The sequence below is a fragment of the Calcarisporiella thermophila genome (genome assembly GCF_041956535.1).
Source record: "Calcarisporiella thermophila strain CBS 279.70 unplaced genomic scaffold VTP21scaffold_5, whole genome shotgun sequence".
NCBI classification, from domain to species: Eukaryota; Fungi; Calcarisporiellomycota; class Calcarisporiellomycetes; order Calcarisporiellales; family Calcarisporiellaceae; genus Calcarisporiella; species Calcarisporiella thermophila.
Genome location: NW_027192195.1, coordinates 1148821 through 1174651, shown reverse-complemented (window position 1 = coordinate 1174651; position 25831 = coordinate 1148821). Strand labels below are relative to the sequence as shown.

Here is a 25831-nt window from a genome sequence, read left to right as displayed (position 1 = left end):
TTCATTGATTTATACAAAAAAAAAAAAAAAAAACTAAGCCTATGAGGAATTCTTAACTATTGTGTGCTGGGTTCGATTCCCGGTGACGGCACTAGAGATGTGACCGGGACATACTCTAGGAATCGAGCTTTAAGCTACTTCTTTACAACTTCTCCGAAATGCAGTAAAATGCGTCGATAAAACTCTTCCATATATACTTCTTCTTAATCTTAAGGTAGCTTTTCCAGCAATTTGTTCAGAACAACAAGAGAAACTAATTTTAGTCTCCGGAATTGAATTTTCCGTTTTCATCACAAATTTTAAATTACACACAATTTTGTTTTTAGCCGCGGTGAACTTAACAAGGGCTCAATAGCTAGAGAGAAGCCATCTAATCGATTGACAAGAGATCAGTTGCTATCTATGCTATGCATCTGTTTATTATGCATCAGTTCCTAATTGCTGTTTTATTTTTTATGCGACAATCCTCCTTGATTTTCATTAATCATGCGTCGATCCTATTTCTGCACCCGTTACTTCGATTTTAATCGATATCTTTTTGCTATATAAGCCCGAGTGCTGAGAACTACAAAAAAAACCTGGAGTATAAAACTCTTTCTTAGTTTTTGTGAATACATGAGCGTTTTCTTCCCACTTCTCAATATTCATGTAGCATTTTTGAGGGCTCAATTAGGAAAACACAATAGTATCCTCACCCTGCGGCCAAATACAACATCCGGATCCAAGAAAACTAAATATGATTGCTAGTAGCGAGATTGTATCTCTGATGCTACCTGCTCCACTGGCTCACTCAGGTGTTGCCGTCGGGTCTTCAATGCCGTTCTCCTCGCTTCCTCCCTGACCTCCGTTTTGTACCGCTTAAGGAGAGCTCTCCTGAACATCTCCCTGGTATCAGACTTAGTATATTCGACTCAACTCTATGGCGTTGATACCACGTGGCTGAATCACTCAAGCAGAAGGAATCCACGACCCTCCATGTTGCTTTGATACTCCAGTTGTTGGCCTTTACAGCTATCTCGAGACTGCGTAACCAACCTACCGAGTTCTCCAACAGCAGAGCATATCAAGGGATCGGCATAATTAGGCGCATTTATTCCAGAATTTCCTATCTACTAGCAGACTTTTTCAAAATTGTTTTTGAGTGTTGTATTCGTGTGGTAAGATGAATATCCTTGTGCGTTTTCCCAGTTGAGCCCCCAAACATGTTATATAGAATATTGGAAATGTGGTGGTAGCACGGCAGTATGCCCCCAAATGAAAATTGCATTCTTGATTTTTTTTTTGAATAAAATGATTATCCTCATTTTAAATAAGCATGAAAATTAAGTAAAAATATGGTATAATAGCAGTAACCTTTCACAAGTCGCGCAACATTTACCAAGAATTAAATATTGTATAATGAAACCTTCAAATTAAAGATTCCCTCTATGTAAAGGTTAGTTTATTTAAACAGGTTAGATTATCCTTTCGCCTGTCGATTCTCATTGTAGATAAGCTCGCTATGGTTCATAACAATTTAGGCCTCTCTATAGCAGTATTTATCTACATAGAATAATTGCACACACACCGTTATTACTGCAATCTTATATTGGTCAGGAGCACGAAGATATTGCTTTCAAACGCAGCTCTTTGATTTGCTCCTCGCGATAAAAAAGCACTATTTTCATGTCCAAAGGAAAAAGGGCAAAATAGGATTCAAACAAAGATGAGAAAAAAGAACTCTAGTCTGATTCGATGATAGTAAAGAGATAGTCCTTGATTTTGAAGAGGTAAAAATTACCTAACCAACCTATTCAAGCTTGAAGACTTATCATCATTTTTTTTTTTTTTGCTCGGCTCCTTTGATTTTTAAGCAGTGTCATTAAATTTTCCTTGTATAATATGTTTGATATTTTAATCTAAAAGATGCAACTGTTTGAGTTTAAATTGAAAATAAATTTCAAGATTCTCTTCACTGCATATGAATATCAATAGCAATAGCAATTTGCTACATATTCCGGATCTTGCAATAATTCTTTCTTTTGCAGAAGTTAGGATCATGGACGCTTATTCTTTGCCTCTTTGACCCGCTTGATCGCCTCATCCTTCCCAGGTAAAACCTCCCTGACGCTGGGGCGAGTTAAAAGTACTTTTATGTACTCATTCAAGCGAGCATAGTCATTGTCGTTGGGAATCTCAAATCCAAACTCTGGCAGCATACTGATCAGACTCAAAAAGGGGGTAACACAAATGTCGGCGCAGGAGAAGGTTTTCCCAAGGAAATATGGACCCTCTGACTGTTTTGTGAGAAGCTGGTTGATTGTTCGCAATCCTTTGAGCAATTCAGCATAGTGCTCTGGCCCAGATAATAATGCCTGCTTGTAGTGAGGCAGTATGGATTCCAAGGCATTGATGAAGATGCGAGACTGTGCACGGTCAAGAGGATCTTCGCCGAGGAGGCTACATCAAATATTAACGAGGCATGAGTCATCTCTGAAAATTGAGTGGGTTGGCAACATTAAAACACGCGTACCCTGTGCCAGCCCCATATTTCTCAATCAAGTAGTCTACTATGATAAGAGATTCGACGAGCACTTCTTTCCCTACCCTAAAAGCAGGAACCTTTCCGTTGGGGTTTATTTGCGCATACCTACTCACAATAGATCAATCCGTGTCATCGAAATCGCATTAGTTTCGCATGTTTTACCAATCTGGTTTATTATCAATATCGATCTCCACTCTCTGGTCGGGCTCAATATTAAGCTCGCGAAGCGTGATTGCTACACGCTGCGCATATGGGCACAATCTATACGAGTAAAAGGTAAGCTGGTCTGATGCCATTTGGAGTTTGAGTTGTAACTCGATGGATGCGGGAAAAGTGATCGCTTATTTATATGTATCGGCGCTTTCCACGTGAGCGGAATCATGGAGAAATTTTCAAGAGTTTCGACAGTTTCGACCTCAGAGATTCATCCATCCCTCAACAAAGTTCACTAGCAAATTATTTTCGCACACATTTTGACCGAACATTATTCAGCCCATTACTAAAATCGAAACGTCTCATTTAATCCATATATGGTTCATTCGTATTAACCTCTCTTTTACAAATCAATGACTAATGAAGTGGATTTCTTGGAATTTTATCTAAAAATTCTGTTTTAGAGAACCGAATCAAAAAAATGGAACTAGATATAGGATCTCCCTATATCTAGCCGCCTAACCTATCTAGTCGCCACCTAAAACCATGGTAATTACTTAATTACCACGGTTTTAGGTGGCGACCTTTCACTCTCTAGATATCGGAGGAGCCCCGGGGGGGCTATTGTTTCGACATAGTTCATCCCCGTGAGTGGTCAGTTTGCAAACATTTCCTATCTTCTCAATCGGGCAGCATTTCTCTGCGGTAGTGAACAAAAATGAAGACAAGATGTATATTATTATATGTGTAGAATTGAATTGAATTTATGAATACACGGATAAAATGGAAATAGGCAACAATTTTCAAGATATACCCATACACGGAATTCTATCTCCCCTCTCTAACCTGTCTAAGCTGTCTTGCCACGATATCCTTTAGATGCAGCTTGTCCGGTTGCCATTCTCCATTATACACACAGAGGATTTTCATTCGATCGTGGTAGGTCAGATCAGGAAGCAATTTGGGTGTGATTAAAAAATATCTAAAGAAAGCATGATATGACATAGACGAGAGTGAGCAAATAATACCTCGAGAGCAACTTGCCTCATTCACATATTGTATTGAAACTTACTGAGCGGTCCCAGGCCGACATACTGTCTCAACAATCAGCGTATGTATCAGCCTCTCGTTGCGTGGATCCATACCCTGATTAATCTCGTCCACAACACGGAACGGAGATTTCGTCAACCCTTGCAATGCCATGAGGTAAAGAATGGTGGAGACCGAGCGCTCCCCGCCGGATTGGCGCTGTCCCGTCAAGGGTTGTAGCCGCTCATGGTCCCGAAACTTCACCAAGATTTCGATGCCCCATTTGTCAAAATCTTCTTCTTTCTTAAGGTGAACTTCGCCTGCGCATCCAATTCCTGGCAAGAGAAATCGTTCGAAAACTCGTCAGGCAAAGCAAGGACAAAAGAGCAGATAAAGAAAATGGAAAAACGAGACTCACGATCAAATGACTGTGAAAACCCTTCACTAATACGCCTGACCAAATTATCCAGCCCATCTTCCCACTCTTTCTAGTAGTTTGACCACAATCCAAACGCTGGCTTCAGTTTTCCGGACTTTGAAGTGTGAAGCAAAAAGTACTTACTCGCAACTTTCCAAGCTCAGCTTGAATGTGTGAACAGGTAGACTCTTTCTTCTCAATGCTTCTCTGTCGATTCTCGATCTAGGGCGGCGGACAAAGAGATCAGATATTTGTATGTGTCTGCTTTCACTTTGCAGCCTCTTATTATTTGCATACCTCCTTCTTTCTCGTCTCGTATTGCTGGATTACTCGCGGATCCGTCCCCAAGTTTAGCTCGGCCTTTGCTCGTTCTGATATCAGCATCTCTTCAAGCGTTTCCAGCGGTATATCGTTCCCCATCTGCTGAAATTCTATTTTCGTTTCTTCATCCAAATTTTTAACTTGAGCGTTGGCCACCTCAAGTAACTTCATGGCGTGGGCCTTGGCTTCGCTAAATGCTTTGCTGGCCTCGAGGAAGCGACGATTCGCATCGTGAAGCGCAGAATTATGGCGGTGGAAGAGGGCATCCAGCGCGTTCAAGTCGGATTCAAGCTGAATCGAATGAAGATCGGCTATATTTCGGCGGTGGGAAAGATCAGCTGAATCCTTCAGCATTTGCTGATGGTTGCGTCAGTGTAATAGAATGGGGTTAGCACCGTGAAGCGTAAAGAACCATAAGATAAAACAAGGCTCTATACCTCCAGCTCCAAAATCATTTTGGAACGCTTGACCGCCAGCCTATGGATGATTTGCCGAACCTTTTCCTCCTCTCGCCTATATCTCTCGGGGCTGCTCTCCTCTTGCTGTAAATTCGTTTTTAGGCTCTCTGGTATATCCAAAAGAGACCGATAAGCAGGCGTCCATTTGTACTTCAGAATAACAGTTTTTGTAATTACCCAGACGGAGCTTTAGTGCCTCAAATTCCTGGACCTTCTTCTGTATCTCTCGCTTGCGTGCAGACAGCGCGTCCTTTCGAGCTCGCAGTTCCTTATCCTGTACACGCAGTTCATTTTCTTTTGCTTTGAGATTACGGATGCGACCCTCGTTGGTGGTAAGTTGAGTACGAAGGTCGTCGATCTCTTGTTCGACCTGCCGGATGACGTCCATGTCCACTGAATTCAACGGATCATAGTTAGCTCGTGTTTTTTATTTCAAACCACACCTCATTCATACCAGAGTCCACCAAGAATCTCCCGGCACGAACCTCACTTGAAATGGTCGATGGAGTTTTATTCCCGTATCGCGAGAATTTGATCGAGAAGAACTCATCCGCAGCAATGTACTGATTCAACTGAGAGTTTTGCGCAATGAGTCGATGATCGACTTTTTCATTGGGGGAGATAGGCTATTGCGACCAAAATATTAGTCAACATACCAGTGTATCGTCTTTCATTCTTCATTGGCTGAAACTGTTAGGGCTCTGACTTACAATAGCATGCAACCGTTTTTGCTCACATAGCGTTACTAGCACTGGAGGTGGTGCTTCGACATAGCTGATCAGGTAATTTTCTAGCCCTAATTTGGTAATTTCCTCGACTGGCACAGGGGGACGATAGTCCGCCATGGTACGATCAGGAAATGCAACCACATTTAATCTCATCTTCCTTTTATCGATTAGCTCACGAGTGAAACGGCGATAGTCGGCAACAGTCTGACATACGAACGTCTACTCTCAAACCAAAAAAAAAAACAAATTTTCACACCAGCACATTCAAATTCTATGAATAGGCGAGCTAAATTTGAAAAAGCAATACCTTCAAAATCGCATTGCCGAGTGTGCTCTCAATGGCACCGACGAATCTCTTGTCCCTAATATTGAGTTCAAGGCAGATCGGTCCCAGTACGGGTTTATCAAACTGGTCTTTATGCTCTTGTGCTATTTCGTAGGCTTTGAACACTGCGGGGTCTTGCCTCTTCAGTGCTTCTAAGCGCCGGATGCGAACATTGTCTAGTTCCCGGCGACTATGAACAGAGATCAGGTCGGTATGTTAATGCAAAACGTGTCTCCTTTTCATTATCCAATTGTTAGCACAGCTGAATTACCGATTAAGCTTCTCGTTGATTTGCGAATTTATCTTTTTGCCCTCTTGCGCAATTTCCCTCTGCTCGTTCTGTAGATCCTCCACCTGGGCGACCACCTCCCGCAACTGAGTTGTAATCTGGTGGATCTCGCTTTGTATCTCCGAGGTGTCGGAATCCGGCGGTCCCTGGGCTACTTGCACCTCAAGCGTCTCGATGTTGTTCCGGAGATTCACGATTTTCTGTTGGTGCTCTTTTTCCTGTTTGCGGATGAGCTGCAGCTGCTTCCGTTGGTCATCGCATTCAGCCTCGCTTTTTTCAAGGCTATTGATTTTCTGGGTCATCTGACTCTGCAATCGGGTGGTTTGCTGTCGAAGCGTTGCTTTGAGTGCGTTTGCATGCTCCAAGGATCGTTTTAGCTCACTGAGGTTGCATCGGGTTTCAGAAGAGGTTAAGCCTACTTGCTCGAAATCAAAAACAGTCCCCCACGTTTACCTGATTTGCTCTTGTGCGGGTTGAGCCTGGCTCTTAATGCGATTCAATTCGTGATTTGCCGCATTTCGTTCCTGCTTCGCTTCGTCATAAGCTTTCTTGGCGATTCCGTATTTCGCAAAGGGAATCCGCATCTCGATTACTCGTATCTAATGAAAGGTCTAGTTACCACCGCATCCTCTCCTAAAACGGTAGCGGAAACTATTGTACCTTTCTTAAGATTTTCTCTCTTTGTTTGTGCCGAAGCATATCTCGCTCTAATAGTTGGATCCCATTTTCTAACCCCTTCAGCTCACTGCGTTCTAAATTCAAAGACTGCCAAGCAAGATGAATAAAGTTTAGAAAATGGCTCAGTCCCAGCAATTTCATCCAATATTTACAGAGGTAAAGGCCTTTTCTTGCTCGCGCAGTTGTATCAATTTATCCTGCATCTCAACCATTCTTTTCTCCCCCGCCGCTTCCTCCGTCGCCCTGAGAAGCTGGGGAGGTGTCATCTAAATCCAAGTGGAAACACTCGTTCATATCCACAACCGATAACTCACATCATATATTTTATCGTTACCTGTGCAAATTCTGAGACTTTATCTTGAGGTAAAAATTGGCTAAATGTGCATTTTGACATGATTAGGGTTTTCTTCATAGTATAGGAATGAAAAATAATGAATGAATACCAAAGATTATCAATTTGGATGTGCAGGCTATTTATCTTGGTCACCACTTCGCGATGGGTGCTCGGTTGACCTTTGGTCCGGAACGAGAGTGTTAGCAGGGCAGCTGTCTTTAGTTAACATAGCGTAATTACCATTGAGCTTCCACACTGAATGGTTATCTTTCAAATTGATGAGACGCTTGATTATCACATTTCCACCCCTCCTCTTTAGCTCTATCTCGATTGAAGCCCGTTCTTTGCCCTTCTTTACAAACTCAGAGATGTCTTTGGCTCGACCCAATAGCTGTCCCAATAAACAAAACCAGTGGTGATAATTAGTATCGATGCATAAAACCTGCAATTCAAGCTGAGTCACATCTACCGAAGTATTCCAGCCTAGCCCTAAAGCAATTGCGCATACAATGCTGCTCTTCCCAGATCCATTTGGTCCAATGATCATGTTCATGTGTGGGCCTGGCCGAAACTCGCACTTGTCATAGGTCACAAAATTAACCAAGGACACACGCACAATGGAGCCGTTCACAAAGCTGGCGAGTAATGCACAGGATAGCATGCATTAATGCAAAATTCATTCTACAAAAAGCTATTCCAAGATGTTCAAGTAAAATATAGGACACCTACCCGTCAGTATCGCTGGATAATTCGGTTTGGATTCGCTGGCGCTTTAGATTAGGAAGGGTGCTTTGGCCTCTTTCTCCATCCGCTTCAGATCGGCCGTTCCTTTCTCGCTGGCTCCGAGTGCTGAGTTCCTCCTCTTCTCCCTCCTCTTCCTCCTGCTCAAGAATCTTGCGGTTACGGCGGGAGGGCATGTTTAACGAACTGATCGAGCACAACACTCTACAAAATGAGCCGGTTTGCGAGACGCGCTTGAATTCGCGACACTGGAGAGAGCAGTCACACCCCCTAATTTACACCATATAGAAAGGATTGTTTTTTGGGTGGAAGATTCTTGATGGGGGAGAACATATAACTTAAAAAAAAATACACTAATCGAATCAAATGTGAATAATGGGAAGATATCCACTAGCTTTGACCGCTTAAATCTCGTATACTCCTTCCACAATTTGTTTACCAAATATACGTTCAATCACATAACGACCTCAAGCTTCATATTAAACTCCTATAGATTTGACTTTAATCAAGCGGCACGAGTAGGCCGTTTTTTCTGCTACGATTTGAAAAAAATGCGCATTCTCGATATCGGTGTATAGGTGGCAACTTTGTGAACCAGAACGTGATATCAACCAATATTTCTACTCAAGATTCGAGCGTCCAATTGTTCTAGTAAAGAAATTCCTTAATTAAGAGAAGAACATGCAGAATAAGAAGAAAGGGAAAAGACATACATGTGTATATATATAAAGAAAAAGTATAAGAGAAGAGAAGAAAATGCACAATACAAAAATAAATTAAAAGACAAGCTAATATGTTGAAAACATTGGTTTTAAATTTTTTTTCCGCGCGCTACACGGGCCTCTAAGAAATCCCACATTCCCGCAAACCCATAATAAGAAAAAAAACTAGATTAATACAGTCCCATTAAGAAGTTAAGAGTGAGGGGGAGGGAGGCGAGAGGAGGGAGGGGAGAGGAAGGGGGGGGTGAAAATAAAAAAATGGAATAGTATATAGAATTACGCTTCTGAATCGCTTTCGCCATTAAACACCTTCTCTGCCACATGATAGTGGTCGTCCTCCCGGAAAAATCGTTGCACCGATGCAATGGTCGAGGGGAGCGTCATGAAGAGCCAGGCACTGACCGGCAGCCACAAGTAGTCCACGGCGTTCTTGAAGCTCCGGCAGCCCTGGCGGGGCTTGCGGAACAGTTCGCGCTCCACTACACGGTGGAGGCCCTCATAGAGCACCACGCAGGCAAGGAGGGGCATGGGGAGTAGCACGGTGAGGATCTTGACCAGGTTCCAGATGGTGGCATAGAACTCGCTTGTCAGAATAGGGTTTTCCGCAGGCGCCACGTAGGGCACAAGAGGGGCGGGGGGAAAGAGAAGGAACTGGGTGACCGGGACTGCCGCGAACATGAGCCAACCACTAGTGACGGGGATCATGTGCGCCTCAAGCACGTGCAAACACACCAGGAATTTGTCGAGGAAGGCTCCCGCATTCGACTTGCGCTCCTGCGATCCCATCATTGTGTCCAACGGGGTGCTCTTGGGCACGAGGGCCGAACGCAGCGCATAAGCAACATCGGCCACGCCTTTGTAATGCCGCCGTGCCTGCACGTAGCGCGCATACATGTTGGACATGAAGCCCGTGGTTTGCACATTCGTCATGTTTACGGGCACGTAGATGGGGACTCCCCTTGCATATCCGTCGGTGCGGAAGAAAACCTTTAGGAACATGTGCATGTCCTCCCCTATTGCCCCGGCATCGACATCCCAGTATCCGACCCGCTCTGCGAGCATGAGAGAGAGGGTGTACGTCGAACAAGGAATCGCCATCCCCCTGCCATTGCTCAAATTCTGCATCACCATGATGCTCCACACAATATCCGTCACGCGCACGGGCGCAGGCACTTCCAATGAATTCCGCGAGAAAAAGATGGGCGGCGCCAGTAGAAGCGCGTATGGGTCGTCGGCCTCGTTCAAGGTTTTTTCTACGTGCTGCACATAGAGCTCTGGAATCGAGGCATCAGAGTCCGTGTTCGTGATAATGATGCGCCGTTTATCGATACCACGGTGCACTAACTCGCTACAGCCCACGCGTGCCGCGTAGGAAACATTACTTCCCTTACCAGGCGCTTCGCCAGGAACCCCAGCGGGATGCGCCGTCACGATAAAATGGAGGAAATTGGACTCGAACTGGCTTTGCAGGGATGCACCCTTTTGAACTTGATTGACCTCACGTGCCTCCATAGCGAGAATGATAACGTAGTTTGTGCGTGCGTGTCTGGTCGGAAGGATGGAGAATATATGAGTATGAAGAGGGAAGGCTGGAGTCGACACGCAAACGAGAACTTACCGATGGCTCGCTAATCGCTTGATCGTGTCACGCAGGAGAGCTTCAGGTTCATTATAGTTAGGAATAATAAATGCATGTACAAAGTAATGGTCATCGTAAGGCTTCAGCGCCGACTCCATTTCATTCAGCCGATCTTCCTCCCCCCCATCCAAGTCATAGGACACTCTGCTATTTGACAGGGTCGCATTATTTGCACCATTGTTGCCATTAGCGGACGAAGAAGGGCTGCGGTTGGTCGACAGATATTGGTTCCACCGCCGGACGTTTCTCTTAATTTGACGCACCGTGATGCAGAACTTGAAAAAGTGATTGATGGAAAGATAGAGAAAGAGGGAAAAGTATGAGAGAAGAAAAAGAATATATGCGCGGGGGAAGAGTAAAGGCCCGAGAGGGAGGAGGGCGATGGCCAGAACTGCAGATATCGGAGCGACGTACTCGACTGCGTGGATTAAGGGCATGATGTTCAAAGAAGAAATGCTAAAGCGAGACGTGAAGAGAGGGGAAAGGCGGACACCGGCAACAGCAACAAGAATATAGATAATGTAGCTACAGCGATGGGAAGGAGGAATGGTATTTGTCTATGGGCAGGGGCCACCGATCGCAAAGCAAATTGGAGGAAATAGTCAAAGAAAATCGCCTCTAATTGATAGACCAACAGGGTTTAGTCAGAATGGAAATGAAGCCCAAAAAAAAAGGAAGAGGGGCGTTGGGAACCCTATCCAAAAGTAAAAACGTTACCGATTAACTGCGGGTGTTAATCGTCTTGTTCGATAGAGGGGCCGAAAGGCGACGACAAAACAAAACAAAAGACTGAGGATGAAAAAAGAAAAAGGTAAAAAGGTTAAGGGACTAAGAAAAAAAATAGAGTCGGCGTTGAATAATACCCATTTACTGGTTCGCTATAAAAATTTTGTCGCGGATTTGTTTCGGGTGGCTTAGGATCCGGCCAAGAGAAAAGAAAAAAGAAAGGATATAGAAGGATCATTCGGCGACTATTAGGAACCGAGAGACGGCCAAGAAAACAAGGCTGCTCTTCAAAATTTTACCATTGACTAGGGAAGTGCCCCCCTCCCCCCTTAATATCATCACTGGATTTAATGCCTTGTGCCAATTCGTTTAGGATAGAAGCAATTAAAATTTCGCTGCATTAGAAATCACGTAGGAAATATCAATTTATTAAAGAAATAATAACTGTCAAGCAACCGAGAGGAAAAGGGAAATCCATACACATACACACATATACATAGAAGGAAGTTATTCCGGGTTCTGTCGCGTCCGCATCGTAGCTTTCTTGCGGGCCTCCTCGATCATTTTATGATCTGCTGCCACCACAATTCCCCATGTTGTGGCTAAAGAAAACAGACAGCATTAGTGAGAGTGAATGCCTGGGCCACTTTGAAGAATGCTTACCGCTACACACTAGGAATGTCTAGTGGACCGGCCATGATGCATTGGGTCGACGAGGGCACTCGTCAGCATAGTTATTGTTTCGATGCGATCTCATTCCTCACTTACCTTGAAAGGCAATGTTAGCCTTTGATACGCTGGCCAAGTTTTTTGCGCGACAAGCGATGCCCCCATGCCGAGAAGAAACCACTTTATCCCACCCAGGAGCCCGGCCCTGATGGCTTCTTCGTAAGCGGCCTCTTGTTCTTTGCGCGTGATGTGAGGCATTACGAATTTTTAATATTATTAGTATAACCCTATAATTTTCGGACAGTTCGGAGCTAACGAATTCGAATTCAAAACCAAAAATATATTACTAATGAATAAAAAACAAAATGTACAATAGAGCAACACGATTGCTCTCGTTAGATAAAGTGAAATAAAAAGAAAGAAAAAAACAAAAAAAAACGTTAAACAAGAAAAAGAAGGATAATCGAGTATGATAACAACAAACAGATAAAAGGCCCATTCCCTCAGAAACCGATATTTTGAACGACAAATGAGACACTTAAATACAATAGATTGAAAACGAAGTTGCCTAGACTTCCAAACATACACTCTTATATACGTACATACATACATACATACATACAATATGCTGAGACACACGCCCAAGGGGGCTACTTCCGCGGCATGTTATCGGTGGATACCGAGGAGAACCGCCTCCTCTGCTTCATGTTCATGACAGAAGGGCTCTGTGCACAGCGCTCCTCCTGCTTCCAGTGCCTCTTCAGCGCATCGCTCCTCATGAACCCCCGATTGCACGCAGGGCATTCATAGGGCCGATCACCTGTGTGAAGGCGGACATGTCGATGCAAGTCGTGCTTTCGTGAGAAGGAGCGTTGGCAGAAGCAGCAGTCAAAGGGCGTTCTTGCTTCGTGCGACCGAAGATGCGCGCGCAAATTGTGGGGGCGGGTAAAATTCTTCCCGCACGAAGAGTGAGGGCATCTCATTGCGGGGGCTATCGGACGGATGGGGCTGGAGAAATCAACAGAGCGACGGTGGGAGAATTCATGGGGGGGTTTTCGCAGAGAGGAGGGAGGCACAATGGAGTTGGAGCGGGGAGGAGAGGAAGTGGGCGAGTACAGGAAGGTGGGACTATCTGGGTTTATGTCCTGCGGGAAGGAAGGCATGAGGTTATCTACTAACGTCGCGGCAGGGGATGAATAAGGGGGGGCCACAGCATTTATGTCCGCAATTGCTTCTGTGTTGGTCGTTTCGGGAGGGAGTTGCAGTGGATGCAGGTCTTCGGACACAGGCGAAGGCTGTTGAGGCCATAGGGTGCTCTGTTGGGGGAATGCAGTTGCCGAGAGCGTTTCGAAATTGCTCTTGTAGGGCTGCAAAGGAAGCGGGAACTGGAGCCCGAGAGGATCTTTGGAGAGGAATTCCGGACTCCACAAGTCCAACATGATAGCGTCAAAATTGGACACATCAAATTCATCATTAAAAATGGGGGGGCTAACTTCGGAATAGAGAGTCATGTTATCACTCAGAGGGAAGGGGGAGGGGGAACAAGAGTGGTGAATGGTGGATAAATAAGAAATGGGATGTATTTATGTATAGACTTGAGAATTAGTAAGAGAGAGAGATGCAGACACAGGCGAGGTTGAGGTGGGTGTGCAGGAGGGACGATACAAGGGCCGGGCTAGGGGTTGGGCAGCCGTGGAATGCAATTAAAGAAGTCGAAGAAAGAAAAGAAAAAGTAAAAGAAAGAAAGAAATGGGAAACCTGTGGGAGTAGGAGGAGAATTTTATAAGTGGATGGGAAAGAGTGATTGAAAATAGTAATATAGAGAGTGTGTAGGTGTTGTTCTACGAGGGGATCGATCCAGTTCAAGAGAGGCCGGCAAAATTGCAGCTCAGTTGAATCAATATGGAGATTCCTCCTCCTAATAATGGTCTGGAATGTGGATTTGTAATAGCGGCAAGTCTGGATGACTAGGCACCGGCTTTATATAATACGTGCCAAGCTAGTTTCGATTTTCCTAATGGAGGCCAACACAGATTCGGGCCGTGTAGAGAAAAATGGGGGAGGGAGGTTTGAGGAGGAGAGGTGGGAGGATAAATGAAAACCGTCCAGAGTCTCGATTCTGCTGCGGCCAATCGCCCGGGGGCGAGTTAATTAAATGGAGCAGTGATTTCCTCCGGAGAGGATATCGTGCGCGAAACCATCTACGATGGAAGACTCTGGTTTCGCATTAGCTCTTCCTCGTCTCGCATGATCTCTTTTTCGTTAAGAGAAATAACAAGCGAATTCGGAAAAACCATCGAACATTTTTGAAACTGAAACGTTCTTTCTCATGCGCCTAGGCGGAAAGAACGGGATTTCCGAATTGGCAGAAGCCTAGTCGGCTTCCACTCCCATATTCGGCGACGTGGTGGATCGTTTTTCTTTCCAGAACAAAGCGTTTCAGGTACCCAGACAATCGGATTTTTCAAAGCCGATTAGGCCTGCGGCAGGAGATTGGGATAGGTTTTATTAGGTCATGACACTAGAGCACAATGGAAAAAAATATCCTATCCTCCTCCCTGGCTCCTATACGCGACAGCTCGCTCGACGATCCAGGGTGGACGTCGAGCACGCGTCTCTCGCTCGAGCGCATGTGCGATTCGTATCAGGGTGCCCTCCGTGAACCGACCGCCGTAGAACCCAAGGGCGAAGGGGACGCCATTGGCATCGAATCCCACGGGGACCGTGACCATGGGATACCTAAAAAAAAAAGGGCGAAAAAAGAGGCGCGAGAGCGCGGTCAGTATCTCCACCCTAGCTCTAAAATCAGCCCTAACCTCGGCGCCTCGGCCCAACACCGAGGTTAAGGGGTGTCTATATTTACCCTGCCATAGCCACGGGCTGTGGAGGAAAGAAGTTCCAGTTGAGGGGAACAACGAAGGCATCCAATCGATGCCTTTGCAGGGCATCGTCGATCCCTCCTCCTCCCAGTTTCCTGACCTTCAGCAGCAGGCTCCAGTACTCCTCGTCCCCAAATCGGGTCTTATCCGAGAGCTCGAACACATCCTGACCAAACACGGCCAGCTCTTGCTCGCTATGCTTCCGGTTGAATTCGATGACGTCGCTGAGTCGCTTGATAGGGCAAGAGGCGGGCATCTGGAGAAGATACTGCTCCAAGTCCCGCTTGAAGTCGCGAATCAGCAGCTCAAACTCCGGGTGTTTTGGGCCAAAGCTGGTGCCGAGGATTTCGGTTGACGTGGTGATGTTGGCATTCTCCACGATGACGGCGCCTAGCTTGCCCAGTGTCTCGATGGCCTTGTTGACGACGGCCTGTTCCTCGGGGCGCTTTAGAATTTGGAACCAGATATCCCGCTGCGGCACCCCGATCCGCATCCCCCGGATATCCTGGTTCAAGAAGCTGGTGTACGGCTGACGATTCCTCCACCATTCGGCCGGAGGGGGCGGCAGATCGGTCGCCGGATCGTTTGCGTCCCTTCCCACCAGGACGTCCAGCAAAACCGCTGCATCCTCCACCCCCCTCGCCAAAGGACCTATTGTGTCCTGGCTCCGTGAAATGGGTATCACCAAATCTCTCGAGGTCAGCCCCACGCTTGGCCGAATACCAACCAAAGCCTGCACCGATGCAGGCGCCACAATGGACGCATCTGTGTCCGTTCCCAGGGCGGCGGTGACGAAGTTGAGCGCAACGGCCACCGCAGAGCCTCCACTGGACCCGCTTGGACTGGTGGAGGTGTTGTATGCGTTGGCCGTCTGGCCACAGCGCCCGCTCCATCCGTCGGGGTCATGATACCGGGTGTGGGCTGATCCGTTGAGAGTTCGAAAGTTGGCCCACTCGGACATGCAGGCTTTGCCCAGGAGGATCGCGCCATGGGCGCGCAAACGTTGGGCAAGGAAAGAATCACGGGGAGGGTGGCAGCGAATGTCCAGAAGAGCGAGTGAACCAGCGGTGGTATCCATCTGATCGCCTGTCGCGATGTTCTAGTATGCACAGGGATGAGTATGTTCTAGTATAATGGCGGCTCTGTATAAGAAGAAAAGAAGGCACCTACATCCTTCAGTAATATCGGTATTCCGTGCAATGGACCTCGTTTCTCTCCAGCCTTTCTCTCGGCATCGAGCGAGTCTAGTAGAAACGTCATTGCCGTTAACATTCTAGCTGGGAAATCCAACCTATCCCCCACTAGCACTCATACCAGCAATGTGGAACACATCGGGATTCACCTGTTGCACCGATCGATAGGTCCCATCGTACCTCTACAGCAGCATAGATTAGGTCAGAAGCAAGCTACTATGCGAGGATCTGCGTCAACATTGCTACCTTGATGCGATTTAAATACCAAGCTACCAACTGACGGCTTGTTATCTCACCCCCATCTAAGGCTCTCTGCATGGAAAGGTTCATGGAATTAGCCCTGCTTCGCCTCCGCTTCGATCCCCCTGCATTTCTTTTCTTTATTCTCTGGCACATTACCTGTAGGTCGACGATGCTCGCTTCCTCGAATCGAAAGCTCGGTGGTATTGGTTCAGCAGCGGCCGTCTCAAATATATCCAGGGAGCGGAATCGAAGCTGATGGTAAGAGTGCGTCAACAGTGGAAGAATAGAGAAGACAAAACAGGATGGAAAGAGTCTCATTCAGATAGTGATAAGATTGTTGTACACAGAGATTAGCCTAAACGCACGCACAAAGTGTTCCAGAAGGTATTGTCGTAACCAAAGCGATGCTGGTAGAAAGAAGAGGCAGGAGAAGTATTAGCAGTGGAATGGGGTGGGAGATGGGGAGGGGGGAGAAGGGATATGTTAACTATGAGAAGCAACTCAATGCTAAAATACAGAGCTAGGAAGAGGAGAAAAAGAGCACCAAATAGACAGGGTATTTCGGGTAGAAAACATAGCATGAAACACTTACGCTCTCGATCTCCTCTCACCAGCTGCCCGTCGCTTGATTTGCACAAGGTGGCAAATTAGGCATTCATTCGATCATCAGACAGCCTTTCAGACGCCGGAACCCACCAATCCCGGCCGCCCTTCTCCGGTAGGGTTCCCAGGCCATGCGACCTGTTGTGCCTTTGCAGTTCTTTTTCTTTTTTCCGAGAGATTGCATACACCGTTTTCCACGGTTGGCAGCTTTCGGGTCCAACCTCAAGATGAAGGCATATGGAAACAACCGGATGCAACATTTATAGATAAATGTGGAATGGACGGAACGGAACAATGCACTGCCTACAAGAGATGACCATTTTCTCGGGGGATGAGAGAGAGAAGCGAGTCGAAAGAAGAATAGGAGAAAAAAAATAACAAATGAACATCAAAGAATAAAAAGAAAGCGCAGCAGATGGCAGGGAGATGAATAATACATTTTAACATAAAAAGAGAGAGAACGAAACGAAATGAAACGGGACGGAACGGGAAAAAAAAAAATTAAAGGAGTCACCGCAGATATATAGAAATATATAGAAATATATAGATGTATGTAGGTGTATGTGTTCATGTATGTATAGAGCTGAGGACAATCCCTCGCATAACCTCCTGGGCAATGTCTTTATACAAAATACATCGATTAATGCAAGTGCACCACCAACTTCCACCCACAAACGTCGAGAATCTCCCTGAGCCTTCCGTCCCCGCGCACGCTCACCACCCGGCCACTCTGGGGATCATGCCACTCGATGCGCGACCACCCCTCAAGTCGGTCGGCAAGCTTTGCCTGTAGGTCCGCAAAGGTCAGTGAGAGCGGCATACGGACGGCGATGATTTCGTCGTCGAGGTGCGCCTTCACTTTGATATAATCGTGGGAGCGCGACTGGGATTGATGAGGGAAGGAGAAAGAGGTAGAGGTAGGAGTTGTGGGAATGGATGCGTGGACGGGAAGCGGTTTTGCAGGCGTATCGAGTTGTGGGGGCCGCGAATTGGCGCGTTTGGGCATGGGGAGTTTCGACGCGCCCATGTTGGGAGATTTATTAGGCTGCGGATGGACGCGCTCCGTGAGAGGTGCGGGCGCCTTTCCTAGCGGCATAGCCGATGGGATTGCGGTGGATGAGACCTGCTTAGGATTGCGGAGGCGGGGCGCAGAGGCCACCTTTCTTAACAATCCAGCCTGAGACGGTGCGCCGCGCTCTGTGGTTGGCTTGCCGTGCTCGTGACCTGCAGCCATCCCCGAAATGGTGGCCCTTGGCCGACGGAGTTGCGTTCGCTGATGCGAATGGCGCTGTAAGGATGGGGGCTCCTGTTTCGGTTGGGAGGAGGGCGGGGGTGGAGGGGGCGGGGGGGGATGCATTTTTTGAGCGGATGGGGTAAAGGCAGGCTGTTTCTTGGTGGGAATGGCCGGGATGGTAGGCACGGATGCAGACCGAGTGTACAGGTGTTCTGTCGGGGCCGAGTGGCCCATCATCGCGTAGTCGCTGGGCCTTCTCTCGCCTTGTCCTCCATTGGGCAGCTGTAGGCCTCTTGGCGGCAACAGGCGCTCCACCAACGGGTGACCAAGGATATGGCCAGGCAATCGGAAAAGCTCTCTCAGGTAAAGGGTCAGGGCATCACACAGCTCGGCGACCACCACCTCTCCATCCGCCTTCTGGACGGCCCCCGGCAAGAACGGGAGGGTTCGCTTTTGTCCCTTGGTGCGGCCGGCCTCGGAGGGGAAGTGGGCCAAGAGCTGGCGGTGAAAAGAGTAGAAATCGTCGTAGGAGCGAGTGATGAGTTGGGAGGTGCCGTCCGAGAAGGTAGTGCGAACCCGACACATAAACATCTCCCCCTCAAACCAATAGGCCTCCGCCCGTGCATCAATGACGGTAGCAACCGCCAGGGGAAATTCAAGCTGCTCCTCCTCCTCCGGAGGGGGAGAAAGGATGGAGATGTTGCTTGACGAGGAAGTGATGGAGACCTTTTCTTTTCTCACAAACAGTCTCTCCCCATTGCCCTCCCCACCTCCGCCTCTATCCCCACCCCCGCCCCCTCCTCCACCAACACTGTGTTCCGACATCTTCCGTGAAAAGTCGCCAAAGGGTTTGATGGGAGAGTGCGGGTGCGTGGGCGACACTGGCGTAAGCGGAGGCTCGGTGGAGTGTATTTCTAGGGTCGGCTTCGGTGCGGGAGCGGCGGCGGGTGGATTAGATTGGGATGGGTGGGAGAGAATTTGTACAAAGGAGAGCGGTATTAACCCTGGGTTGCCCGGGCGATCAGAAGGTCTAGCGACTAGCCACTGAGGGTTTGCATTGGCAAGCACCAAGATGCGTTCGCCAGCCTTCACCTCCAGTTCATCTTCACGCTCGGCAGAGAAATCGTACAACTTTTGTTTAGATAAGAAAAGAGAGAATGCAAGCTTAATTAGAGGGCATCATCCAAAGGGGAGAACGAATCTACGACGCATACCACCAAAGCCTGGAAAACATTTGGCTCCGGGAGGGTGGCAACTAACACTACCAAAGACAAGCAGAATCGGATCAGAGGGGGGTTTTAGAATTCAACCATGGTCCATTTGAAATACCAGATGATCCTCCTGCTCCAGTTTTCATATTTTCTCCTCTTGTCCCCTGTCTCCCTTTTTCCAACACTTCAAAATTGTGTGCGGGCACCATTCCCCTCACCTTTGTTAAAGGATTGGAGACCTCATACCAGTTTCCAAGGTTATCATCAATCAAATGAAAGAAATCTCCCTTTGAAAAGGAGAGTTCGCCAGGAAGTGTGGCCTGGTAATCGCATAGCGCCCTGATGGCCTTGATGGGGGGGATAATGGCGAGATTCTTTGTGTCGATGGTGGGTTTTGAGACAGAGATGGGCTGAGCATCCTGCCTGCGACGAAGATCCTTATCAGACCGGCGGGTCCTCAACAGCATTCTTCAAAGGGTGGAGCCGGAAGGAAAAAGACAGAAGGAATGAAATGAAGCAGATCTTCTAGAGCAGTAAGCGAGACGGAGCAAAAGCAAAGGATGATGGAAGATTGGGGGGCAATCAAGGATTGAGAGGGGGGAACGAGGAAAAAGTGAATAGATTTGAAATCGAGTTTTTTTTCAATAATACCTCATCGGTGGTGAATTTCAGACTTTTTGCTTGGATCATTCCTGTTGCCACCAGGGAAATTCTTTTCCTTTGCTGGCCTTTCATGGCTGAGATGCAATCAGCCCCCCCTCCATTCTCGGCGCGGCTAAGCGGCGTCGGGAGGGAAAAAGCTTTTGCGAAATCAAAAAAATAAAAATAAAAAAGCCTCTTCCGATTTCTATCGAAGACTCCAACCTCTATTCTTTCATCCCCCTTTGGGCCACTAGAGGAAGGAAATCAGAACCGAGAATGCCAAGCATACGAAGGAGAAACCATGTTTAGCACAAAAACTAGAAAAAAATGCAATAAAAAAAAAGAATAGGCCAACGAAGAATAGAAATAGAAATACACTCAACACAAGCTAAGTTTATTAACTTTTTTTAAGGCTTTTATAGGAAATGGTGTATGATATCTCGACTTAGACACTTGCGCCCCCAGTGAAACTGGAAGCGGCATGCTCTTGGTGGGTAAATGCAGCGATAGCTATTAGGAAAAGGGGATAGAACAGCATGAATACACATCCACCGAGGAATAAAATAGAAAGTCTCCTACCATAGAAGATGCAGCCAAGGAGCAGGGCAACACCCGCGGCAATAAGGCCGGTAGAGCCAAGGAAATGGGAGAGGAACATAACCACGGCGAACCTGAAAAAGGAATATACCCTTAGCAAAACACAGGGACCTCACAAAGGAATAAAGTTATTATTACACTAGGTATAGCACTGCTCTTAGGTAATGGTTTTCAAAGACCTTGATGAATCCATCAAAACGATCACTCACAGGACAACACTATAGCCATTAATTTAAGCATCAATACGTGTGTTCTTGCATTTAGCCCGAATAAAACAACCCATACCTTTAGGCAGAGCGGGATCTCGACAAAAGCTAGAATAGCTGCCATAATCAACCCGATGATGCCAAACACCAGATTGCCTAAGGTAACGACGCCAAGGATGCCAAATATGAGAAGTACTACAGAGATTGGATTATAGGTTATCCTGGTCCACCTTGCAAATAAATCATCCTTGTTACTTACGTAAAATCGACACTAGACCCGCCCTATTTTAAACATGGAAAGGGATTAGCTATGGATTCCATCTGATTGACAAGATAACGTGATAGAGTACCATTGCGCGTAGATCGAAAAATTTTTAGACTTGAGCTCTTCAATAAATCCCATTGTGTTGTGATGGATGAAGTTAACGATTTAGATTTTTTTTAAAATAAAACAGGGTAATATAAAAAAGCGAGCTATGACAAATACCAAGACTTCAAATTTTTTCGAAAATTTCCAACATTCTTTTATCGGGGATATTTTTGGTGGATACGTCATTATATAATGAAAATAAAAGATTGAACCACATTATAAGAGTACGATCAAAGCTATGAAAACAAAAATAAACATGATGACCAAAAAAAAACGTGAAGAGTATGCTAGAAAGATTAACTGTACAACACTATAAGACAAACGTACAGCAATGGAAAATGCATACAAAAGTTTGGGAATCGAGCGAAAAAAAAAATACATAGCTTAAGTCGAAGGAGGGGGAGGGCATATCATACCATCAAGGGATATCATAACGAGGGCGGATTTTTTAGCTAAACCCAAACTTTTCATATAAAGTAAAAAGTAACCAAGAACTAATAAAGTGAAATAAAAAGCAATGAGATAGTTCTACGAAAAATAAAGACACACTTGGAATTATACTACAAAACACGGGTTGGTCCTCCTCAGAGCGCAACCTGCCGCTCGTCCCTAGCGATCCCCGCCTTTTCAAACTTGACGCTCCGACGGAAGGGCGATTCGCTCTCTGCTCCTCCCATAGGCGTCAAGCTATGCAACAGCTGGTGGATATCTTCGGTGGATAGGCCCAGCAACTCCCCGTCAGTCCCGCATTCCTTTACCGGCTCGCCGGCGGCTGTCCCCGACAGCCCAATCGCATCCACCCCCAGGTCATAGCATCCCTCCAGCATTTCTTGTAGGTTGATGGGGATGACCTCGTGCATGGATGCGATATCGCGCAATTCCAGTGGTGACGTTTGGTAGGGCCAGCTTGGCATCTCCTCCCCTGCCGATTCCGTTGTAACCAAGCCAGTCGGATACCAGTCCTCCTCCTTGATGTGTGGGGTGAATTCCCACGGCGCACTAGGGGAAACGCGCTGGCTTGAAGCGGTGGGAAGAGTGGGGGCGCTGAATAAGGCTACTTGAGGCGAGAAGTGAAGCAAATGAGCGGGGGGTGAGGAGGAGAGAGTGGTGGCGGGAGAGGTCGGGGTCGTCCGAACGGAAACGCGGCGAGAGGTGCAATACGGGCAGCTCCTTACGAAGCGAGCGACCAGCTCCTTTGGAATCCATGAGTAATGCCGGCGAATCTAGTTAAGAAGAAAGCCGATCCGGTTAGAGAAGGGATCTGGAGGGGGAGGGGAAAACTAGGTTCATTACCAGGGAAGAGGTTTTATCTCGGCCCCCGTGGGACGCCGCGCGGTGGCACCGCACTAGGATGTCGTAAATCTCCTCCCTCACCGCCACAGGCTTCCCCTCATGCAATATCACCGGCCGCCCGTGGTGCATCGCAAGGGTAAACATGCGCTTCGACCAAAAGCGAAACTGGGCGGTGGAGTTCTGGGTGTTGCGCGGGTCGAGGAGGACGCGGAGGATATGGTCATACATGTCCTGGGTGATGAGGGCCTTGTCTCGCTTTTTGGGGGAGAGCGAGGAGAGGTAATCGTCGATGATGGACTCGAACTGATCCGGCGTGGGGAGGGCGTCCTGTTTGCCCGGCGTGGGAGGGGGCGACCATGGGAGTTGTTGGGAAATGTCGAATGGTATATTCATGATGGATGAGTGGGGAAGGGGGAGGAGGAAGGGGGAGGAAGGAGGCAGCTCTTCACAGCGGATCCGCTTGTTTTCTTTTAGCAAACAAGACCAACCCCGTGCAAAGGCCGATATATTTATATATATATGAACCTTGCCCATATTCTCGGATATTTAATTAAGGGAAAATGCCATTCAAGGAATAAGGTTACACGCTGCCGAAAGAGGGAAGTCAACAGGAGGAAGGCATAAGCATGCCAGACAGGAATACACAGGAGGGCCATCGGAGAGTTAACCCAAAGGTATGCGTCATTTGGCCATCGGGAAATTGCAAGTGGACTGCGGATCGGGGATTTAATGGATTCGAGGAAGTAAAGCTCGTCAGCGGATTTTCCTGTAAAATATTTCAAGTATGCATGGCTGCCGAAGCTTAGCAATAAGAGAGGTCTTAAGGCATATTTCTAAGCACCGATCCCCGACTCTCCCTCCTCTCCCATCCCCCCGTCGACAGGGCAAATATGAAATGTCAAAATATTTGATGGGTGTCCCTTATATCTCGAGGAGATTTGGCGCACGAGCGATTTCTCCACCAAGTTAGCTAGGCAGCCCTTAAATATCTTACGCTGCATGGAGGCGATGCATCGTGAATATCAACGGATCGATCCATATCAGATAGAATGGCAGCTACGCCTCCATTGCTCCACTTTGCTGACGAATATCCTATCCTCCTGCCCACCTCTTCTATATTTAGACTCTTACCCATATTCATATCCTATTCACATCGGGATCTTTCAGGCCCAGAGCGAACTGGATCACTTTTCGTTGTTCTGCCAGACGCTGAGCCGAGCCTGACTGCCGCTGTCGATATTAATTTAAAACCTATTTCGTGGATGAATTAATTTAGATAGGTTGGACGGGCCACAACTTTGTTGTTTGTTTGGCAGGCTCAGCAATAATGGTCTAAGACGGAATTTCGCCCGCATCGGGGGGGTATGGGGAGTGTGCTCCTTATCGGAGGGGATGGCCGCTTTCATCTTATTTCTAAGCCGATATACACTATATTAGACCATTGAATCCGAGCATCCACTCCTTTGACAAATATTAAGCGATTGCTAACTTTTCCTTAGCAATGATGGCGAGAGCGGGTAGCGGCGAATTGCGTTCCTTTGGTTGGGTATTCGTCACCTCCCACGGAGCTACGACCTCCCCCCCCCCCCGACCGAGTCTTCCACGAAAAAAGGCTAGCCGCTCTTCAAGTTGGCCTTGTCCTCGCTAGCGATTCGGCTGCCGAGGGGTTCCCACGACTCGTTTAGATACAGAGAGCAGGCATGGAGATTGCTTTATTCAAGAGACCCAAGACGGTCCTAGACCAGAAAATTAGTCATTCGATCAAACCCTCTGATATGAAGATCGAGTTGGCCCGCACGTGGGTTTCTTCAATATGAAGGTTTCGGTCAACTGGGAGTGTGCGAGGAACTGGGCCGCATTTCCTATTGGCATGGGGAACCGACCGGTCTGACCTGCGCGGTGTTCGCTCCTATAATCATCGACGATTGTCGTGTATCCTCTCTAAAAAATGTTTCGATTTCTGTTTCTTGTGTTTGTTCCGAAGTTGTTTGCCTTCCCGCTGATTGGTCGCACTCTGAATTACGAGATTCATTATATAAAAATGGCTTGCTTTTAAAAAAGTTCTGCCGTCTTCACTCCATATATCAAGTCTCGATTCTCTCCACCGCCTCCCCTCGCCAGCCTTAATCATATCGCTCTTGCTACGACTCTAGACTTATGCACACGTCATCGCCCTCTCCCTCTATGGCAGCCCCTCAGGAAGCGGAAAAAATCCTAGCCGATGTACCCACGAAAATCGCACAGCTCAAGGAGCAAGAAATGGAAGAGCCGATACTTACCCCGAATCCACGCCGATTTGTCCTTTTCCCAATCAAATACCACGAAGTAAGTAGCTGCGGCCTACCCACGTGTTGGAAAGCCGGCTCACCCTGACCCTCTGCCTTTTCCTCCTCATCTCTAGGTATGGCAAATGTATAAGAAGGCCGAGGCCTCCTTTTGGACCGCGGAGGAGGTCGATCTCTCAAAGGATGTCTACGACTGGGAGCATAACCTGACCGCAGATGAGCGCAAGTTTATCTCCCACGTGCTCGCGTTTTTCGCTGCCTCTGATGGCATCGTCAATGAAAACCTAGTCGAGCGCTTTTCGAACGAGGTGCAGATCCCAGAAGCCAGGTGCTTTTACGGATTCCAGATTATGATGGAGAATATTCATTCGGAGATGTACAGGTGAGCGATCCCCTCCTGCTCGGCCTTCTGGGTCGTCTTGATTTGATGCTAATGCCTTTCCATTCAAAGTCTCCTCATCGATACCTACATCAAGGACTCAGCTCAACGTGACTATCTATTCGATGCTATTGAGACAGTGCCGTGTATCAAGCTGAAGGCCGGCTGGGCCTTGCGCTGGATCTCGGACAGGGACTCCAGCTTCGCTACCCGCTTAATTGCGTTTGCAGCGGTCGAGGGGATTTTCTTTTCCGGCTCGTTTGCTGCTATTTTCTGGCTGAGAAAGCGTGGCCTGATGCCAGGGCTGACCTTCTCCAATGAGTTGATTTCACGCGACGAGGGCCTTCACACGGATTTTGCCTGCCTGCTCTTTTCCCTGTTGCGAAACCGGCCATCCGAAACCATCATTAACAAAATCATTACCGAGGCCGTCACGATTGAGCAGGACTTCCTTACCAATGCCCTCCCTGTGGCTCTCATCGGAATGAACGCCACTCTTATGTGCCGCTACATAGAGTTCGTTGCAGATCGCTTGCTTGTCGCCTTAGGATGCCCACGTCATTACAACGTGGAGAATCCGTTCGACTTCATGGACTTAATCTCCCTTGAGGGCAAGACCAACTTCTTCGAGAAGCGCGTTTCCGACTATCAGCGCGCAGGCGTCGTGAACAGCAACAGGGACGACATGGGAACTCTAGTATTGGATGCGGATTTTTAAGTCGATATTGTCTTATGGATGCTATTTCATTTTTATTTGTCTCTCACGCTTTGTACATACTTATTGACTTGTAAAATTTAACAATCCAACTCTTTCGCCATCCACCCACTGAATTGAATACCATCATTTTCGATCAGTTGTGATAGTGAGACTTGAAGAATCTGGCTGAGATAAAATGAAGGGGAGCATGAAAATGATCTTTACTTCTCTCCTCATGCTGATTA

General features: G+C 47.2%; 11 protein-coding genes across 11 annotated transcripts; 1 reads left to right on the top strand and 10 right to left on the bottom strand.

Moving 5' to 3' along the window:
* Positions 1–2036: 2036 nt before the first annotated feature.
* On the bottom strand, positions 2037–2820 carry VTP21DRAFT_9579 (uncharacterized protein; the record flags this gene model as incomplete). The annotated part of the gene is made up of 3 exons (XM_069400550.1): positions 2037–2439; positions 2513–2632; positions 2687–2820. 3 exons carry the CDS (start codon positions 2818–2820, stop codon positions 2037–2039), a joined length of 657 nt encoding a protein of 218 aa, XP_069254466.1.
* A 685-nt stretch (positions 2821–3505) lies between these two features.
* VTP21DRAFT_9578 (uncharacterized protein) lies at positions 3506–8174 on the bottom strand (the record flags this gene model as incomplete). Its single annotated transcript, XM_069400549.1, has 19 exons — positions 3506–3659; positions 3750–4041; positions 4125–4194; positions 4269–4346; positions 4422–4802; positions 4883–5010; positions 5081–5296; positions 5358–5529; positions 5614–5850; positions 5939–6146; positions 6228–6626; positions 6699–6844; positions 6906–7010; positions 7076–7189; positions 7258–7297; positions 7367–7436; positions 7498–7648; positions 7727–7892; positions 7987–8174. 19 exons carry the CDS (start codon positions 8172–8174, stop codon positions 3506–3508), a joined length of 3315 nt encoding a protein of 1104 aa, XP_069254465.1.
* An 822-nt stretch (positions 8175–8996) lies between these two features.
* VTP21DRAFT_9577 (uncharacterized protein) lies at positions 8997–10796 on the bottom strand (the record flags this gene model as incomplete). Its single annotated transcript, XM_069400548.1, has 2 exons — positions 8997–10266; positions 10339–10796. 2 exons carry the CDS (start codon positions 10794–10796, stop codon positions 8997–8999), a joined length of 1728 nt encoding a protein of 575 aa, XP_069254464.1.
* A 796-nt stretch (positions 10797–11592) lies between these two features.
* On the bottom strand, positions 11593–12012 carry VTP21DRAFT_9576 (uncharacterized protein; the record flags this gene model as incomplete). Its single annotated transcript, XM_069400547.1, has 3 exons — positions 11593–11687; positions 11749–11767; positions 11854–12012. 3 exons carry the CDS (start codon positions 12010–12012, stop codon positions 11593–11595), a joined length of 273 nt encoding a protein of 90 aa, XP_069254463.1.
* A 392-nt stretch (positions 12013–12404) lies between these two features.
* VTP21DRAFT_9575 (uncharacterized protein) lies at positions 12405–13265 on the bottom strand (the record flags this gene model as incomplete). The annotated part of the gene is made up of 1 exon (XM_069400546.1): positions 12405–13265. The coding sequence occupies one exon, from the start codon at positions 13263–13265 to the stop codon at positions 12405–12407; it is 861 nt and encodes a 286-aa protein (XP_069254462.1).
* Positions 13266–14089: 824 nt separating this feature from the next.
* On the bottom strand, positions 14090–14486 carry VTP21DRAFT_9574 (uncharacterized protein; the record flags this gene model as incomplete). Its single annotated transcript, XM_069400545.1, has 2 exons — positions 14090–14174; positions 14326–14486. The coding sequence occupies 2 exons, from the start codon at positions 14484–14486 to the stop codon at positions 14090–14092; spliced, it is 246 nt and encodes an 81-aa protein (XP_069254461.1).
* A 127-nt stretch (positions 14487–14613) lies between these two features.
* VTP21DRAFT_9573 (uncharacterized protein) lies at positions 14614–16932 on the bottom strand (the record flags this gene model as incomplete). The annotated part of the gene is made up of 7 exons (XM_069400544.1): positions 14614–15732; positions 15804–15877; positions 15948–16008; positions 16226–16321; positions 16435–16589; positions 16662–16693; positions 16766–16932. The coding sequence occupies 7 exons, from the start codon at positions 16930–16932 to the stop codon at positions 14614–14616; spliced, it is 1704 nt and encodes a 567-aa protein (XP_069254460.1).
* A 380-nt stretch (positions 16933–17312) lies between these two features.
* On the bottom strand, positions 17313–19584 carry VTP21DRAFT_9572 (uncharacterized protein; the record flags this gene model as incomplete). The annotated part of the gene is made up of 3 exons (XM_069400543.1): positions 17313–19070; positions 19121–19167; positions 19236–19584. 3 exons carry the CDS (start codon positions 19582–19584, stop codon positions 17313–17315), a joined length of 2154 nt encoding a protein of 717 aa, XP_069254459.1.
* Positions 19585–20204: 620 nt separating this feature from the next.
* Positions 20205–20965, bottom strand: VTP21DRAFT_9571 (uncharacterized protein; the record flags this gene model as incomplete). Its single annotated transcript, XM_069400542.1, has 6 exons — positions 20205–20269; positions 20339–20430; positions 20495–20574; positions 20642–20757; positions 20822–20844; positions 20913–20965. The coding sequence occupies 6 exons, from the start codon at positions 20963–20965 to the stop codon at positions 20205–20207; spliced, it is 429 nt and encodes a 142-aa protein (XP_069254458.1).
* A 551-nt stretch (positions 20966–21516) lies between these two features.
* Positions 21517–22618, bottom strand: VTP21DRAFT_9570 (uncharacterized protein; the record flags this gene model as incomplete). The annotated part of the gene is made up of 2 exons (XM_069400541.1): positions 21517–22155; positions 22226–22618. 2 exons carry the CDS (start codon positions 22616–22618, stop codon positions 21517–21519), a joined length of 1032 nt encoding a protein of 343 aa, XP_069254457.1.
* A 1764-nt stretch (positions 22619–24382) lies between these two features.
* Positions 24383–25607, top strand: VTP21DRAFT_9569 (uncharacterized protein; the record flags this gene model as incomplete). Its single annotated transcript, XM_069400539.1, has 3 exons — positions 24383–24550; positions 24627–24892; positions 24962–25607. 3 exons carry the CDS (start codon positions 24383–24385, stop codon positions 25605–25607), a joined length of 1080 nt encoding a protein of 359 aa, XP_069254456.1.
* Positions 25608–25831: the final 224 nt, after the last annotated feature.